A 20748-nucleotide genomic window follows, 5' to 3' on the forward strand; every position below is an offset into this window, starting at 1 on the left:
CAACTGGGCAAACAAACTGAGGAAGCATGTACCATAAATTAAAAGACCCATTGTATGCAGAAATCCGCGAACCAGCGAAAAATCTGTGATATATATTTAGATATGCTTACATTTAAAATCCGTGATGGAGTGAAGCCGCGAAAGTCGAAGCGCGATATAGAGAGGGATCACTGTACTGTAATATTTTTTCTGTTAGGTGATAGTTAACGTAGGTAGGCACTCATGCTGCCTGTGTAGAGTCAAGATGTGAATTAAACTTTACATATACCATATGGCCATCTTTTAACTTCTAATTTTTGAGATTAGATCTTTATATAATACATACTGTTTTCAGACATGTTTGTCTCCGTGTCTCTAGTAAAAACTTAAAAATGTACATCTAGTAAAAACATATAAATTTATATGTATAGTTTTGCATGACAAGTTTAAAAATAGGGGACAACCAGTTAATACAGAGAGGAAATGGGCTTACTTTCTGTTTTAACCTAAATTGAATATAGTGTGGGCACATATGCTATAAAGAACCATGGAAGTTGGAGCCTACAAGGACTGTGGACCCCAAGAGATTTCATTTTTTTGGATTGTGCGTAGAACTCGTTACTTCTCTACTATCAAAACATAACGTTCTGCTAATGTTGTTTCTCTAATATTATTAAATTGTTCTGCTTTTATTGAATCAGCCTTTTCTCGTTCTAATTTGGGGAGTGGGTGATAAAAAATTTATAATTCTGTTTATTTTTGTAACTTTAAACACATTTGTTTGTTTACATGTATGTAAGTTTGAATGTTTTTGTAGTTTACTCTTGAAATGTTTTTAGAGAAATGGGACTATATGAATAAAGTGAAATTAGTTAAATTATATAGTGCACACGTTACTAACAAAATTAGATTATAATATTACAAAGTAACATTGCAAATTCATAAATATTAAGATATATATAGTATACAAACAAGAGCATTTACAAAGAAGACTGGCATGAAAAAAATCACATAAAAACAAATACTTTTAACAAAGCTATAAGCTGGTGCTTTCTTTATTCTGGGGATCTAGAATTTAAATCTTCGCCCCCAAACACTAAACTCAGGAAGAGTGCACCGTTTTAAACAATTACACATTTTGACTATGGATTTATCAGTTTTCAAACCTAATCAAATTAATTTAATCAAATTCAGGCCCACATGGGAGCCAGAAGGTATCCTAGCAGCACTGCATGCAAGACAGGAAATAATTATTAATGTGACACCAGTAATGGAAATGAGGATCTTATTCAATAAAAATCCAATAATTTATCAGAATGTATCTATTTAGAGTCGCATAAACTGAATGAGACATGGAATAAGATTCTGAGGGGTATGCAAGATTTGTTGCCACAGCTGGTTGCCCAGTGCATAATATACTGTACTAGCCAACCCGCGGCGTAGTATACGTCGCATATTCAGGCCGCTTTTTAAATGATTTTTAAGCACAGAGGAAAAAATAAACATTTGAAAAATCCGTAATTTAATAAACCACCAAGAAAAGTAACATTGCAACAATGCACGCTACGAACCAACATACAATTGTCCGTGACTGAAAACCAGAGGAGCGCCATTGCGCTTTCTCCTTCCAAAACGAAGGATGGGGTTGAACGTCGCTCGTTCAGTACGCACTGCCCGCTTATGTGCCCGCCCCCAACTCCCTACCTGAGTCGCTTTCGTCTGTGTACAGTCCACACGCACCTGTGAGTCACGTTGACTGTTAATTTTCCAAACACCGCCTCAGTCGGTTTCCACTTGATTTTTCATTGTTCTTTGCGGTTCCGGCTGCTTTTTTTTATATATATAATCCACCAAGTCACCTGACCATGGGGGGCTTTACAAAGGGCAGGGACGTAATCAGTGCGAGCGTATGACCTGCACGTACTGGGAATTTCTCGTTCGTGGGGAACAATTGGAAGCCACGGTCTCCATCACGAATGGGGTTCAACGGCTTACCCACGCCTCCCCACGCCGGGTAGACACACGTTGATCCATTTAGTGTAGCGCGCATGCAGTACCGGATATACAATTGCATCACAGACCTGTTAATGCTCAATCTCACGTGGCTGAAAGCCACTTGTCCCTCTAAGAATTTGGACGCCGACCGCTGTTGGGTCGCGGTAACTATTTAGCAGGCGGGAGTCTTGTTCGTTTTGGAAATAACCAGCCAAATCGCTCCACCAACTAAGAACTGCCATGCACCACCACCCACAGAATCGAGAAAGAGCTATCAATCTGTCAATCCTGTCCGTGTCCGGGCCAGGTGAGGTTTCCTGTGTTGAGTCAAATGAAGCGAAAGGCTCCACACCTGGTGGTGCCCTTCCTTCAATTCCTTTAAGTTTCAGCTTTGTAACCATACTCCCCCCCTGAACCCAAAGACTTTGGTTACCCGGTTGGCTGCCCGGCAGGTCATGGGAATCGCCTGTTGCGGGGCCTGCATTGGTGAAGCAGGTGAGACGGTAATGAAACAGAGGCACAGGGCTTATTGGTTTTTAAAGACTGCTTCCTTCATTGGGTTTTAACCAATGCATGGAACGAACCAACTCACAATCGTCCGTGCGGTGCTCAGGGTGGAACAGGAGGAGAGGAGAAGGACATCCACTCCGCTCTCTCCGTCATGCTAGTCTGCTGATTTCTCGTTCAGTATACACTGCCTGCCCATGTGCCCACCTCCAACTCATCACTCGAGTCGTTGTCGTCTTTGTACAGTCCAGATGCACCTGTGACTCACGTAGACTTTTCATTGCTCTGTGCGGTTTTGGCTGCCTTTCTATATATAATCCACCAAGACACCCGACCACGGTGGGAGGGGGGTGTGTACAAAGTGCAGGAGTATCTAAGAAGACGCATGTTTGTCGCGGATGCGAATTGCTGTATGTAGCATGTAAAACAGTTTGCTATAGTGCATGCAGTCATGCTTCGTAACCGAAAACTCGTTTTTTAAAGACTGTTCACTTCAGTTTTAACCTCAGTTGTAAAGGAACTTTTTAAGGATCCGATGGGATACCCCTCGCAAACAGTTTTACATGCCGCACATGGCGATTCACCTCCGCGAGAAACATGCGTCTATTAACAGTCAATGTGGGTTGGAGCTGCATGTGACCTGTACGACAGACGAATATAAATGACGCCAGTTTTTCTGTGTTGTCGTGTCTGAGTTGGTGGGCATGGCTCTGTGAGTTGTCGTCGTATCCAATGGTATTGGAGTTGGTAGGCGTGGCTCCTTCCTGTGTGCGCCATAGGTGTCTCACTTGTCGGCGGCTTAGTGAATCCACGCCCCTTCCGGCATGCTTTCCATGTTTGTCTTGCCTTAGTAAATTATATATATAGATAGTGCTCTTGGGCCTCTTCCCATATATCATAAAGCTTCAGTCAGGAACCTAGGCATGATTTTTGGCAGCTCATTCAAACTCGACAAACAGATAAATTTGGTGGTTAAATGCTAAGACTTTATCTAAGGTAAAGGCTTTTCTTTCTTTTAGTAATCTTGAAAAGGCTATCCATGATTTTATAACATCTCATTTGGACTCTTGCAAATCTTTGTATGTAGATGTTGATCAGGCCTCGTTACGAAGCCTACAATTGGTCCGGAACACTGTTGCTTGTTTATTGATTGTCTCTCGTAAGTGTAGCCATATTTCACCAATACTGACCTCGCTCCATTAGCTTCCAGTCCGCTTCACAATTGATTTTAAAACTCCATTATTTATTTTTAAGTGTTTGAAGTTACCTCTCGGAACTTCTTTGCTTGTGTTTGCCAACAACAGCACTGTGGTCTGCTAGCCAGATGCTCTTAGTTGTGCTGAAATTGAGGTTGAAGTAAAGGAGGATCGGGCTTTTACAGTGGCTGCTCCTTTTCTTTGGAATGGTTTGCATTATTATATTAGGTCTGTCCCAACATTGGCCATTTTTAAGTCATCATAAAAGTCTTATTTCTGACCCCGTAAGAGGGTGACTTTATGTTTGTCTATGTTGGCTCATGTACACTCATGATTATAAATATGTATGCATGGGAGTGTGTATCTTGGGTTTAGGATTTATGTAACGGTTGAGTAATTCCGCATATCTGTGATGTGTATACAGTATATGCATTTTAACTGCTTCTTTCACCTTTTGTTGTACAGCACATTTGTTCAGTTTCGGCTGTTGTAAATGTGCTTTGTAAATAATGTTTGACTTGACTTGACCATTACTGACCAAATAAAGCACATTTAGAAAATAAAGGAACATATGTATGGACGGAAAATCATATTTGGTAACTGCTGACATGATATAAAGGGCTGTGCAGGGCATTGGGAGAGAATGTTGCACCTTAAAATGGATGAAGAGCTGAAAGTGTCAATAAAGGTTACTTTTTATATATTACGGGATCTTGTGTATATTATGAGTATGTCTGAATGTGCACATCTGGGTCTATTCTATGTTTGATGGTTAAATTATAAAGGGGCACATTTTGTGTTATAATTTTCTTGTAGTTTTCTGTTATACAAAATAAGACTCAATGTTTGCAGTTTATAATTTGTAATTTAAAATTTTAGATTGTTATATACTCTTGCATGGTAATGTTTATGAATATTCTTATTAAACTTCATTATTAGGTGATATGCAGAGAATAGATATGTTTTCTTGTCATTAATATTAATCTTTTTTTTCTTTTTATACAGGTACTAGTTCTGCATTTTTAAAGGTGCCCAACCACATCATACATGGGATTAAAGGGCAGTCTCTGGTAATACCTGTGGAATATGATGTTAGGTCTAAAGTTGATGACATTCAGGGTAACTGGGAGTTCAAGAAACTGAATGACAACCACTACAAGCATTTGGTGACATTCCGAAATGACCTGTTCATTTATGATATGTGCATGGAGTTCAAAAAGAAATTTAAACTTCACCCCCCGAATGCGTCCTTACTGATTACAGACTTGGACACTATGGAGGAAGGGGAATACAAGATAACAGTGAATGTTCAAATGAAGGCCATGGTGACAGATGAGAAAATGATCCAAGTTACTGTGAACGGTGAGTTGCAAAATTCCAAATTTTTATTCAATATTGCGATGAATAGTTCAGGGAGGAGAGTGGTATGATTATAGCTAATGTTCCAGAAAGATTCCTAGCATTCACAACATGTTGACATAAAAGTACAGATATAGTGTATTGTGTGAAGAACATTGAGTATTATCATAGCTGTATTGACAACTGGACATGTGGCAGCAACGAATGTACAACCTACTTAGGTAGAACTCACTCTCAAAACTGACCTGGCCATGTGCTGATTAGTCTCGTTTCCATTCAGCTACAGAGTCCTGGGCTCAAATCCCAGCCCAAGTTTACACATTCCATGTCTGTGTGGGTTTTTCTAAGGAGCCTTTGGTTTTCCTCTCATCTCTCAAAGACACACATCTTAGGTTAATTGGTTCAGTATGTGGGTGTATGAGTAAGTGAGTGCTCCGATGTGCATGTCCTCAGGACTGATACTTCCTTTATACACGATATTGCTGGGATAGCCTCCAGTTCTTGTGTCCATCAATTGGAATTAACAGTTTCAATAAAGGATAGATAGCAGGTAATCAACCTAATATACACATATTGAGAATATTGAGCAGAGCAGTCAGAGAAGTCTCACATGAAAACTTCAGAAGAATATTAGCTGTTCTGGGAACTGAATTCCAATTCCTGAAAAGTTATGGTTTCAACGTTACCTGCTCCAGCTTGTCACTTATAAATAAAATATTCTAAACAAAAAATGTACTTTTGGGTACATCAGAAAGGGAATGAAGTTTGACTCCAGGCTTTGTGTGTGTAATTTAAGCAAAATTCTTGTCAGCTATCCCATGACGTATGGTCTGGAGGACAGTGATGTGTGTAGGTGCAATGGCATAGCACAGACAGCGGTAGGGGGCCCCTGAAAAAAGAATGTACAATAGAGCCCTAATTCAGTGCTCCCATATTTAGTATTTTCACACATTATAACATTTTTTAGATGCTGTCGTTGACATCTGCGGTGGGCTGGTGTCCTGCCCAGGATTTGTTCCTGCCTTGCGCCCTGTGCTGGCTGTGATTGGCTCCAGCAGACTCCCGTGACCCTGTGTTAGGATATAGCAGGGTGGATAATGGATGGATGGATGTCGTTGAAATAAAAAGCTCTTGTCTGAAGGAGCGGGGTCTCGGCTTTGTTCACACAGTAGCTAAAAGAAACTCAATCCTGATTTCCTCTATTCCGATTTTTACATCGTTTGTTTGTATTTTTGACTGTCTATCTCGAATGTGCTCCATATGCACAAAATGAATAAAGTAACTTTGGCAGACAAATGCAAACTAAAAGATGTTGGCTGCTGCTCTACACTACACCATTTCAGTGCAGGATGTGTGCAAACTTGTCACCTCAAGAATCAAAAAATGAAAGATCAGAGCTGTTGGTTTGGGCACATTTATCTGAGCCAGTATTCTGTACATAGAAACAAGAGACGGGACTGATGAGAGCAATGTGGGTGGTTTGGATGCAAATATAGTTGTTACAAGAGCCATGTAAATTCTTTCTGAAAAAGGTTTGATCCTGTCATTTTTTGCTAATCGTACTTTCTAAAAAATCTTATCTTTGTCATGTGACCATGAGTGAAAAAATGGGAAAACTGTTATACTGTTAATAATGAAGCATTTTGAGACCCCAATGTTTTTTATATACGTATTTCTATTAAAAAACTGCATATCTTTTTTTCTTCCTGGGTCTGGTGCCACGTATGGGCACTGGCTGGGGGCCCACGATGTTTCTGATGCCTATATATGTTTCTGTTTGGCTATGAAAACTTTGCCTGGAGGCCTAGGATGGTGTTAAGATGGCTCTGTCTGGGGCTGTCAGATTGCTCAGCATGTTGTTATAAATAAGCTCATTGTCATCAGCAATGGGAAGTATTAGGCTAGGAGAACAAGCAGAAGAAGGCTTTTAATCACATGATCTTGATTTTCCAGTAATATGCTCAGTTTATGAAACTGATTTAAAAAAAAAAACATTGTTCTTACTCAGAATATTTTTCACCTAGAAACAAGGCGGTTACATTGGTATATTAATGTGCTGTTGTGCTAATGGAGTGATTTCCTTTTTTGTATTGATGAAAGGTGAATTTATGTGTATGAGCGGAAAACCTGAGCACTTGTCCTTTAATTCAGGTCCCTTCCTTTTAGACTGCAGAGCTGCATTATTCTTAATTAAACCTTCAGGCAATCTTTCCTGCACTTTCTGCTTGCTGAATCCTCTACCACCCTGCACGGTTAGCTTCAAAAGCAACATTTTAAACAAATTGCAGGTTTCAAATTCCATATGTTCATCTGCAATGCCGAAACCATGTATGTTAAGTTTACTGATGATTCCCAATTGGCCCTACGTGAGCGTGGGTGTTATGTGAATGTGCCACGGGGTGCCCTGCTTTCACACCCTGACCTGTTTTCTACCTTGTGCCCAAAACAGTGAAATAAACTCTGGTCCTATAAACATGGAACATTGTCACATGTACAGTAAACATCTTACAGGAACAACCATAAATTGGCCAAATCTACGTGAATATGGATGTGTGTGTGTATGTTTCCTTACAATGGACTGATGGTTGTTGGCTCCTGTCCTTTGATCAAACGCTTTGACTACTATGTACAGCATAAGTTTTACTGCCACAAACACAGCATGCTTGGATTTAAACATAAAATATACACTGTGAGACATGCCCGAACACCATAAGACAGGCACCGCATCTTTATACAAAAGTAGGTTTATTTTCAATAGTCCTGTACACAACACACTGGGCTCCTCGCCCCAATCACCTTTCCTTCGGGCTTCACCCTTTAATGTCCGTGGACCGCCTTTCCTCCCTCCACAGGAGCCTCGTCCTGCTCCCACTCCCGACTCCAGCTCCCAGACTATAGGAAGGTGGGCCCTTTTATTCTCACCCGGATGTGCTCCAGGTTCTCCCTCTGACGACACTTCCTGGTGTGGCGGAAGTGTCGGGAGAGCACTCGGAAACACCTGGAGGGATCCTCCTCCATCTTTGCGGGTGTGGCGGAAGTAGATAGTTCCCGGGCCCACTGAGATTCGGGGCGCCCCCTGATGGTGGCCACGGGCTCCAGATGGCTTGAGCCTCCTTGCTCTTCTCCCATGATCCAGGGCGGTTGCCCCCTTGTGGCCGGGAGGACGTACATGCCACCTCCCGGTCCTCCTGGGCGTCCCGGCTGGGTAGCAGCCCCAGCCCCTCGCCACAACACATATGACGTTTTACTTTAGTGAGAGTACCGGCATACTGCTGTCTCACAGCGTCTTTGTCCTGATTTGAACCCTCACTCTGAGAAATTGAATTTGTTTTTCCAAATGTTTTTTTTAATATAGTAATCCCAAATTTCCATAAGACTTCATTATGCAACATTGAGTGGCTTGGCATATTGCTCACGGCAAGTGCTCCATTAGTGTTTTTTTAACCTGTGCTGCCCTAAATAGTGTACATACAGGTGTATTTAATAAATTGATTCATTAAAATATCTTTCAGAAAACATGTTTCATATAACTATAAACATGTTTCCCCCTATGTGTCTTGTTCTCCCTGAACTGAAAAATAAAAATGCAGGCTATGTGTTCAATGTGGTTGGAATCAATCAGTGGATAAGAGACAGAATTGCCGAGACATCATCGCACTGAGACATCATCATTAGCAACCCAAAATGGTGAAGAAGTGACATCAAGAAAATAACAATCAAAAAAATCAGCATATCAAAAAACAAAACTAAGATACAAAATAACTGCAGAATTAAACTGATGTAAAACTAGCATTCACATAGTGTGTCTCAATTAAACTTGTCTACTATTAGGTTTACTTGTATCCAATAATGCCCTTTACCTGTTGCACTTATATGGAACTATGGAACTTACGAGGGGATGATGTACCGTATATACTCGCATATAAGTCGGGTCTTGAAACCTGAAAAATCGATCATAAAATCAGACCCCGACTTATACGCCCATTCAAAAATACAACACTTAAATTTTTTTACATCTTCTTCCCTCCTCCAATCTCGCACCAGTTTCTCACACATATCGAATTTTGTTGCAGCAGCGCAGTTACCAATTTCTTTTGCCACTTCAATGACTTTTAATTTAAAACCAACTTCATATTTTCTTCTGATTGAACATTCCATTGTAGATAAGGGATGCTCTTACGATAAAGGTGTATGAGGGTGTGAGACACAAAAAACACAAATCAGTGCAAACGTCGCTTCGGAATAGTTTGTGTATTACCGTGTGGACACGTAGGCACAATACATAGAAAAACAAAGGCAGTGTGCTCCGTGGTTACTTTCTCAGGTGGGCATTAGCATATCATAATCTCTTGGGCCAATAGGGTTAGTTTTCCGCATTCAACTTAGATGACTGACATTATAAAATACAAGAAATTATACAGTAAAAATAAGCCCTAACTTATACGCAGGAGTACTTAAACTCGAGTATAAACAGTAATTATTTTCCTGGGAAAAAATCTGTTATGTAACAAATACTATTGCGTACATACCAGATGCTATCTCATGCCCACTAGATACTAACACATGCACAGCATGTGAACTAAAGTCAATCAAATGAGACTTCACATATGACAGAACTGATTATTTAGTTTAATATTTAAATATAATAATGTGTAAATATGCAAACATATTGAAGCAATAAGCATACATAACTTGCTCAAACAAAATTAGGTTCATGGCAGACTGGAGCCTATGCCAGCAGAATTAGGTACATGGCACTAAGTAGCTTTGAAAAGGGTTCCAGTCCATCACAGTTCCAGTTCACGCATACTCCCTCTATCAAATTAGAGGTGCCGCTTAACTTAACATTCACATCTATAGGAAAGGGAAGAAACTAAAGTGGCTGAAGCAAGACTCCACAGACAACCACTGGGCATGACATCCAGCCATCCATTTTCTAATACAGGGTCACGGGGGGTCTGCTGGAGCCAATCCCAGCCAACACAGGGCACAAGGCAGGAACCAATCCTGGGCAGGGTGCCAACCTACCGCAGGACATACACAAACACACACCCACACACCAAGCACACACTAGGGCCAATTTAGAATTGCCAATCCACCTAACCTGCACGTCTTTGGATTGTGGGAGGAAACCGGAGCGCCCGGAGGAAACCCACGCAGACACGGGGAGAACATGCAAACTCCACGCAGGGAGGACCCAGTAAGCGAACCCGGGTCTCCTAACTGCGAGGCAGCAGCGCTACCACTGCGCCACCGTGCCGCCCACTGGGCATGACATTCTTACAATAATGTTTTTAGATGGCGCCGCTAAGCACTGATTCACACTGCAGGTATGCGTTAACATTAATTATTTTTGTGTTGTGGATTGCATTCTCGTCAATTTTTACTGAGCAATATTAGCATTTTGTACAAAGCAATAAAAATATGACTTAAAATTATAAAAAAAACAATTCTAATATCGTAAAGATGCATGAAATTAACAAAGACAACACTGAAAAGGCAAGTCAGAATATAGGAAATGTAGTTTGATGTAAAAGTAACTTGAAACCGGCAAACTTATAAAGTAGAAAATCAAGAAAACCTAAAAAAGTGCAAGTTATGCACTATTACTATTGAAAGAACTAAAGAATACAGTTGTTAGGGAAAGTGAAAAATGAAATGAATAAATGAAATGAATGAAATTGTCTGAAGTACTAATTTTTGGCATGTTCTTTGCTTTTTATTTCAGTGCCTGCATCGAAACCAGTTATTCAAATTATACCAATGTCTGAAATAGTCGAGGACCTACATAATGTAACATTACGCTGCTCTGTTGAGTTTGGGACAAATATAGAGTATCAATGGCTACATGATGGGAGAGTTCTTCAAGGAAATCATCGCCACAACTTTTATGAAAATAATAGTGTGCTTTATATATCTCCTGTTAAAAAAGAAGACATTGGTAACTACATTTGTATGGTGAAGAACGCGATCAGCCAAAACCAAAGCGATCCAACTGCAGTTAATGTTTTCTGTGAGTATATAAAATACTTTACAGTTGTCACTATCTACTTCTTTAGTACTGAATAGTAAAAATTTATCTTTATATAAATTTAATGATTTTATACTTCATTGAACATGTTTTCTATTTTAAATATATCGCATTTGAAAGGGCAGCACGGTGGCGCAGTGGTAGCACTGCTGCCTCACAGTAAGGAGACCCAGGTTTGCTTCCCTGGTCCTCCTTGTGTGGAGTTTGCATGTTCTCCCTGTGTCTGCGTGGGTTTCCTCCGGGTGCTCCGGTTTCCTCCCACAGTCCAAAGACATGCAGGTTAGTTGGACTGGCGTATCTAAATTGGCCCTAGTGTGTGCTTGGTTTGTTTGTGTGTGTCCTGCAGGGTTGGCACCCTGCCCAGGATTGGTTCCTGCCTTGTGCCCTGTGTTGGCTGGGATTGGCTCCAGCAGAACCCCGTGACCCTGTGTTTAGATTCAGCGGGTTGGGAAATGGATGGCTGGATGCATTTGCAAACATATAGACACCATCTTATTGTCATCCATCCATTTTCCAACCCGCTGAATCTGAACACAGGGGTCTGCTGGAGCCAATCCCAGCCAACACAGGGCACAAGGCAGGAACCAATCCTGGGCAGGGTGCCAACCCACTGCAGGACACAAACAAACAGGCCAATTTAGAATCGCCAATCCACCTAACCTGCATGTCTTTGGAGTGTGGGAGGAAACCCATGCAGACACGGGGAGAACATACAAACTCCACGCAGGGAGGACCCGGGAAGTGAACCCAGGTCTCCTAACTGCAAGGCAGCAGCGCTACCACTGCGCCACCCTCTTATTGTCATCGTGATCTTTTATTAACTTGGTATAGAGTAAGAATTGTTAAAATAGCATAATATTAAGATACTATACTTCATAACGTGTTCCAGAAATTCTCTCCAACTTGGTTACCTCACAAACCTTTCAGAATCCTAAAAGTGATAGAAAAGACTGTTCCCTATCACCCCTACTTTTTAACCTATCCTTTGAGTCCCTTGCCATTGCTTTTTGCAATCTTGATTACTCCTTTTGCTTCTTAAGACTCCTATCATAAAATTTCTCTATATGTACATGACATCTTCCACTTTTTTAACAGATTCATCTCCCTCCTATCCTGTATAAGGTGTTTTCTATGCCCTTATCACTACTTTAAGTCTTGTTCTCTCACCATCTAAGAGAGAGCCATCTTTAACAACATTCCATCATTGCTTAAAAACCTAAACTATCAGCATATTCATTTAAAATGTGTGCACTATCTATACCTTACTTTTTATGTACTTTAACCAATACATTTGGTTATTGAACCCAGCTGTCACTATTATGACTATTGAGGTAATTTGAGCAAATAAGTACCTCGAATGAGCTAGTTGCACGCAGATTATATTAGGCGAGCTTTCCATGAATTGTTATCTGTAAACGGCCTGAGCTCTATGCCAAAAATAACTTGAGAAAACCTATCAATAATAAAATATTAAGGACCTAATTTACTAATCAGAAATCAAACTCGAGTTCCATGTCTAAAGCAACTTTCCCTAAGTAACCAAAAGCACGCAAGAGATTTATTGATTATTTTGATATTCCTTCCAAAGTTTGGATGCAAGAGAACAAGCACTGCTGTCTTTGTAAGTGTCAGCATCGTACCATCACACTCATGACTAGAAACAGAGCCCATATTCACAAACAACATGGTGATGATTGTCCCAAAACATAATCACAAAATGGCAAGACAATAGCATCACTGTCATAATGATAAACATTATTAACTATGATAAACATTTATAACAATAACAGAAACAAATTTAAAAAGTGTCAAAACAGACTGATATCCTTTGGTTAAGCAACTGTTATCATTGTTCCTTAAATACCTCTGACACTTTACTTTACATGCCTTGGGATGTTTCTCCAGTTTTTACTTTCTTATCTGATCTCTCTCAACAATTTGTCTTTGATTGTTGTCATTTATATTACTCTTGCATAAATTTATTTTTTCTCCGCGTCTTTGCTCTTTTTGGCACTTTTGTCTCTGAATAAGATTTCTACTAAATTAGTGCTGGCCTCATATTTGAAATCCTTAGCAGCTGTCATCGTAGTCACAGTAGTATTGACATTTGTACAGATACAGGGAAATTCTTACTTACGCCTTGGTAGATGCACATCACCAACATACTTCCTTAATTTCTCTCTCTCACTCTCTTTTTCTCTCTCGCTCTTTCTCTCTCTTTATCATCTTTAATTTCTGGAAAGTCTCTTTGCCTAATTTAGCTTTTCTTGAGCTTTCTGAGGCACAGATCCAAAGATCATCCTGAGGCAGTATAGACAAGTAGCAGTCTGCTGTGTAACTAATTGTGAGCTTGCTGGCAGCAATTTCAATCTCAGTCTCTAATCTTTTTTTGTAGTCTCTGATCTTTTTTGTCTCTTCTTCTTCTTCTTCTTCTTGTCTGTTCTACTTCCCTCTTGGATTTTCACAGGCTTCAATGACTCTGCATCTTCTAGAGACCCTTTTTACAGGGCTAAGGTAGGGAAGAGTAGTGTGTTTGAAGTGGTCATGGACACAGGGTTTGACATATTCTTTTTTCACCTATTTTTATTGTAATTTTGGTAAATGCTGGGTTTCACTGTTCCTATTCTTATTTCTAGTTTGATTTCAATTAACAAAAAACAAAACAGATGTGAACTACGGAGAATATAAAACTTTAGCAGGGTTTGCCATGCTTAAAATATTTTGTAGAGTCACAACAAATCTCCGACCCTTCTGAAGGCTGATTTACAAAACAATAATGTTTTTTGTTTTCACACCAAAACACTGATGTAATATTTTCAACAATTCTTTTTTCTTATAACTTTATTGCGTTTAGAGTATTTCTGCTGTTTACTAAATGCAGTGAATTGTTATGACAGGTAAACTGTTTATGATGTTTTGTTAATTGTTTGAAAAGAACGTTACATTACACTTTAGAACCTTTCCGGAACTCAGTACATTTTGCTCTGTACAATACATTGTGCATTCAGAGACTTGAAATTAAATGTGAAAATGGGAACTGCCTAGAGTTAACAATACTTTGAGTATAGAATTGTTTTTAAGTATGAGTCAAACAAACATTGTTGTCTTGACATACAAAGCAAAAAGAAAGTCAAACAAGTTTTTGTATTTGCATGAAAACTTGATTTGCATGTTAACACCCTGGTTATTTTAGAGAGTTTTCTTGATGAGTGCATATCTACTCTGTTTATTTTGCAGAGTACACTTTCATGATAAAAATATAATAGCACTGGACACTGTATAACAAACATAGATAGATAGATAGATAGATAGATAGATAGATAGATAGATAGATAGATAGATAGATAGATAGATAGACTGTTGATGTTGCTCTTACGTGATATTTTTATTTTTGTACTTATTTGGTAAATGCCTACGTTTTTATGGAAGTTAAAGACATTGTAGGCTGCTGATGTGCTGTATATCTAAAGTCTATCAAAATTATTTTGCAGTGTGCTATCTTCCATTTGATCAAACTTCATTTTCAAAGTTCTCTTTAAAAAACTGTAACAAAAAATAAGAACGTTCATATCACTAGTGATGATGAATGCCTAAAGCACTATACACACCACAAACTATACATTTTATCAAATGATGTACTTGCTCAACCCTCAGGGACAATCGCATGCAACAAGGAGGATTTTGAAATTCTAACAGCTGGAGGTAAAGTATGAATAACACATGATACACATTAGCCAACTTTCAATTCTAAAACGCTGGAGCCATAGCAAACTTTCTTGTAAGCCCTAACTTTTAGTCTTAGACACACAGTATTAAAAAATTAAATAGATAGATAGATAGATAGATAGATAGATAGATAGATAGATAGATAGATAGATAGATAGATAGATAGATAGATAGATAGATCGATCTAGGACAGATAGTTAATAGATAGATAGTTAAGGACATGGTAGGCTGCAGATATGCTGTACAGTATATCTAAAGTCTATCAATGTTGTTTAGCAGTGTGCTATTTTCCATTTGATCTAACTGTATTTTCAACAAAACAATGAGAATGTTCTTGCCACTATTGATGATGAATGTCTAAAGCACTATGCAAACAAAATACAATGTAATTCCTTGAAGAATAATAAATAACTTGTAATGAGTTATCCAATAAAAACATAAAACAAAAACCACTCATTTGAATACATGTATGACAACTACCATTCAATTAGCCTTTCTAAAAAATTATCATGTTACAACATACGTTATAAATATCACAATCTCCCCCATGAACACTCTTAGGATATTGGATTTTATATCCATCCATTATCCAACCTGCTATATCCTAACTATAGGGCCACGGGGGTCTGCTGTAGCCAATCCCAGGGCGCAAGGTAGGAAACAAACCCCGGGCAAACCTGCCCAAACACAGGGAGAACATGCAAACTCCACGCAGGGAGGACCCGGGAAGCGAACCCAGGTCTCCTTACTGCGAGGCAGCAGCGGTACCCACTGCGCCACCATGCCACCCTTGGACTTTATAAATTATTTACAATTGTCTTTCTGAAAATGTTTGCTTCATTAATTTCAATGCCGCTTCTGCTTGCAGTACCTATTTCACATTAATATCTCTTATCAACTTCTTTTATTCCATTCCCTAAACTAGAAACTGTGAGGTTTTATTTAAAATAGCCTGGTAAGATTCAGCTCTTTCAGTCATAAATAAGAGTTCTGGACTTAATCTAGTTAGAATGAATTCACCTGATGTCTGTATAAAGCATAAAAGCTCATGTCGCTGCACATCCTACTTTTGTTCTCCAAAGGTACAACGAGTACCATGGGGAAACAAAACACAGGAAGGAACTGCAGATACGAAGGTTCACATATAGAGAGGGGGCTTGAGGGTATCAGTGATGATAAAGGGTACCTATCAGTAGCCGAAAATCGAGAGTACACCTTATGAGAAGGATTTAGGAGTCATAGTGGACTCTAAGCTATCGACTTCCCGACAGTGTTCAGAAGCCATTAAGAAGGCTAACAGAATGTTAGGTTATACAGCACGATGTGTGGAGTACAAGTCCAAGGAGGTTATGCTCAACCTTTATAATGCACTGGTGAGGCCTCATCTGGAATACTGTGTACAGTTTTGGTCTCCAGGCTACAAAAAGGAAAATAGCAGTGCTAGAAAAGGTCCAGAGAAGAGCGACTAGGCTGATTCCAGGGCTACAGGGGTTGAATTATGAGGAAAGATTAAAAGAGCTGAGCCTATACAGTTTAAACAAAAGAAGATTAAATTATGAAGGGAATTAGAGCAGTGGATAGAGACTGTTATTTTAAAATGGGTTCATCAAGAACAAAGTTGGAAACTTGTTAAGGGTACATTTCATACAAACATTAGGAGATTTTTCTTCACACAGAAAACCACAAACATTTGGAATAAGCTACCAAGTAGTGCGGTAGACAATTGGACTTTAGGGACTTTCAATCCTCAGTTGATGTTATATTGGAAGAATTAAGTGGATAGGACTGGTGAGCTTTGTTGGGCTGAATGGCCTGTTCTCATCTAGATTGTTCTAATGTTCTAAAAATATCCAAGATATGAAAAAAATCAGGAACCAAAATCTTTTTTTTTAATTATACTTCAGAATTTCATGCCAAAAACAGACTACAAAAGCAAACGAAATATGCTGCCCTATAGATGCATATACTGGCTGCAAGTTTTAGCAGTGAGACTAAATAAATTGTTTAAAATATTAAATGTGGAAAAAGCTTTACACACTTCCTAATATTATTGTGGACATCTACTCTGTATGGCTGCAGAAAGCAAATGAATAAAATAAAAATGATTTCTAACTTTAAATAAAGCTGTGGCCAATCATGGATGTGTTAGCATGCAGCAGAATTACATGGTGTGTTTCAGACTATGTGGTGTTTGCTGTTTATGGATTGCACACTGCAGCTTTTGCCTGTGCCAACACTTTTGCGATGCCTTTTGGCACAGGACTGTACATTACGCATGTTGTTATTGTTTGTTTACTTCTACAAAAAGAAATAATTTCTCAAGTCATGTCATTTTCTAACCAGCCTAATCCAGACCAGGGTCACGTCAGGTATTGGAGCCTGTCCCAACTAGCATGCGGTGCAAGGCAGGAACAAACTGGACTGGGACAGGGGACAGGGGTTCTCAGTCCATTACAGGATTGAGATAATATTACATATTATGAACACACGCACACACGCGTGCACGCACACCCCAAACACACACTAAGGACAATTTAGTGTCACCAATTCACCCAACATGCATGTCTCTAGAGGAATCAGAGCACCCAGTGAAACCCACACATACATGGGGAGAACATGCAAACTCCACGCAGGGAGGACCCAGGATGTAAACCCTGATCTCGCTGTGCCACCCCAAAAGAGTAACATGAGAGAATGATATTCACCAATTACAGAATGAAACTTTGAACCCTACCCAATGAAATCATGAGATGGCTACTAAAAATGTAAAATTAATGCCACATATTATAAGTGTTAGTCTACATTATATACTTAGGTCATTACTGTTACATGTGCAGAGTACAGTGAAATTTTAACTTGTCTGTGCTAATCAATATGCAACATTTCATTACTCTCCGGCACAATAATTATTGAGCATGTCTATTTAACCTTAAAACATCTGTTTTTAACACTGCCATTAGGAAACATTAAACTTATATTCAAAGTAAAAATTATTAAACAATAAAAACCCATTGTTCTTATCATTAAACTACTCTATAAAAGATCAATAAATATCAACTAATGTGAACAATGGATTAAGAAAAGTATAGAAAGGCAGCAGCTGGAACAACAAAAATAAAATTCTTTAGCTTCTTCATACTCTCAATCTTCGAACATTACAACTCGATCTAGGGCCCTGTTATAATGCCTGCAAATGTTATTATTTCTGTTGATTGTACAAAAAAATGATAGTTTAGTACCCTATAGCTAGACCGCTCCTGCGCAACACCAAATTAGAACCCATTCAACATTAAAGCCTATATCTGTGCCTCACTCTTTTAGCACAATTTTTTAGTGTAATTTCTCTCAGTAGCTCAAAATGTCTTCATATTTGTTGTTATTTAAAGCTAAACATCAATAAGCGAAGTGACTAACCTCTGGACATCATGTTCCTGTTTCCTGATGTAAAATGCGTCAATCATGAGCTATGAGATGTTTTGGAGTTTCCACTTTGGATGTCTCACCTTTCCACTCTGTGGCGTAGCAATGGATTGTGCAGAATGTGCAAAGCACAAGGGCCTACGAGCTTGAATAACTTAAATCACTTGCACAGTTCATTGCGTTAATACTTCACAGTTTCAGTGACATGTTTGCACCATCACCAGGCAAGTCCAGTTCAATTCATGATAATATTACGTATTCGGCAGGCCTACAGTTTACATGAATTTAGACTTCGAGAGTTCGGAGCCTAATCAGAGGCACAACACAACCTAGTCTGCCTTACAGAGAAGTGCATATTCCTAAATTTGGCGACCTTTGGTATGCCCTACTAGACATGAATGAAAGAAGTTTTGAAGGACGTCACATGAATAATGTAAATATACATTATTATTGTAAATGATTGTTACATTTGTACTTTGATTTGATGTCAACAGTTTTCAAAGTTCAAACCCGTAAACGGTAAATCATAGCAATTCTGTTGTTAAGTTATGTTCCCCATTAGTCGGCAAACGCTGAACATTTGAACAATTTAACACTTTTTATGCTCTCGTCATATGACACCATGTCAGCCAGTAGCAGTGCATCCAGCAAACATTATAATAGTGGTGCTCCTAAACGTAAGGCACACCTGCAACAGGAAAAACGCTAACCTTACCAAGATTTCCACCTTTCTCAAAACTGAGCAAGGACCAGCGGTAGTAAATGAGAATGCTGATGCTGGTAAATTGTCGCAACGGCCACAAGCAGATTATGCAGACAGTGCATTGAGTGAAATGGTTGCAACAACCGAGTCCAAAAGTAGAGATACAAGTGTTTCAGATCAGGTGCTATCTGCTAAAACCGTTAAAAATGGACAAAAAAACAATATATATGACAACGCAATTTCCTACCAACAAAGCAAATTTCTTGGAACCATTGACACCTCAATTTATGATGTCCATTTTCTCAGAACTTGTGCAAAACAGGTAAATTGTTTAGTAGTATCCTGTCAGCTGGTGTTGTTGTTTTAATTTGTTACAAACTGAAATTGCTTCATTTTACAGCACAGAACAGTTTCTACTTTCTAGCTTACATTACATTTTAATCATCTTCCTTCACAAAGTTGTCTTGGAAAAATAAGTGGGTCCACGTCTTACATATATTTATGTACTACTATTACTACCCACACCTCCTACATTCCATTTTCATAATTTATTATATTTTTGCTAACTTACAGCTGTTGTAATAAAGTGATTAAAAAGTTATTACAAATTCCATTTAGAGAGCCAGTTTGTTTGTCACCAGTGTGTGATCAGATAGTGACGCGGTTGTGCACGCCACTGCCCAGCCGGCCCTAGGACAGTTGTGAATAAATTACTAACAGTTATGCTAGACAGGAAGGACCCACCTCAGGGCGCTGCACAGAGGCCTTCATCAAGCTAGCTATGCCACTGCTTCCATTTAATTGTGTTCATGTGAATTTTTGGTCATCATTGAGGGAGAAGCACAAGTCACAACTGATTTCCTGCTTGGTCCACATGAAAAACTATCTCTCTCTTTTTTTTTTCTTTAAAAGTAAAACGCAAACTAAATTCACTCATTGCGTATTGCAATTCTCCAGATACAATTCAACCATTTACTAGCTTTACTATATTCTTAACATTTTACCAGTGAGTATCGTTACCTAAAAGACTGCCATTTGATTCGCCAGTAATCAGATTTAGTGCTGATCGCTCATGTTTTGTATTTCTCTGACAGTAAAAGCCAGTGTCTGCATAAGTTAAAACAGTGGCACAAATGAGACACAGAATCCAAATAATTTGCATCTTAACCAACTCACTGATTTACAAGGTTTTCATTTCCTTCATAATCATAAATGTGTGCCAGATAGGTGCTGAGATGCTGATCACAGAAATAACTTTAAAATATTCCCATCATGCAAGATTTTAGAGAAACAGCTAATTTTGTAATAAAAATTATGAAATTTTAAAATCTGGGTGTTTCATATAGTCATGGGTGCTCAGGTTTTAGCTGCCTGGCAGTAGCTCATGATCTGCTTAGGTCAAAAACTTTATATATTTTACAGCCATTACTAAAGAAATTTATACTAGAGACTCGCTTAGCTAAAATACTGCAAGAAAATCTCATTCAGCTTCTCAAGCAGAGCTCAACAATCTTGTCAGAGATTTGGATTTATTGAAGAATCAGGCGGAACGTCTTGGATTAAGATTGCAAGGATAGAACCTTTTATCACCAGGTACAAAAAATTCAGTATTTTGCCGCTGTCATGAAGATCTGACAGTCTGAATTTTTGCAGTTACATCGAAGGAATGCTTTCTGCTCTCAGATGTGAACATGATCCAACAGAACTGTTTATTGAGTCATCATTGTTAACTTTGAAGGCTGCTTTGCTGCACAATGGTAATATCAACCCTTCCAAACCTGTCAGATATGCCATTTAAATGAAGGAAACGTATGCGAACTTGCAGCTGCTGC

General features: G+C 38.9%; 1 protein-coding gene across 1 annotated transcript in view; it reads left to right on the forward strand.

The window, feature by feature from the left end:
* hepacam2 (HEPACAM family member 2) overlaps positions 1-20748 on the forward strand; it is a 102102-nt gene that overhangs the window by 38185 nt on the left and 43169 nt on the right. The window contains exons 2-3 of the mRNA XM_039737373.1: positions 4683-5039; positions 10765-11049. Of these exons, the coding sequence (XP_039593307.1) occupies positions 4683-5039; positions 10765-11049 (642 nt within the window). The remainder of the gene's footprint in view (positions 1-4682; positions 5040-10764; positions 11050-20748) is intronic.

This window comes from Polypterus senegalus, chromosome 15 (genome assembly GCF_016835505.1).
Source record: "Polypterus senegalus isolate Bchr_013 chromosome 15, ASM1683550v1, whole genome shotgun sequence".
Lineage (NCBI taxonomy): Eukaryota > Metazoa > Chordata > Cladistia > Polypteriformes > Polypteridae > Polypterus > Polypterus senegalus.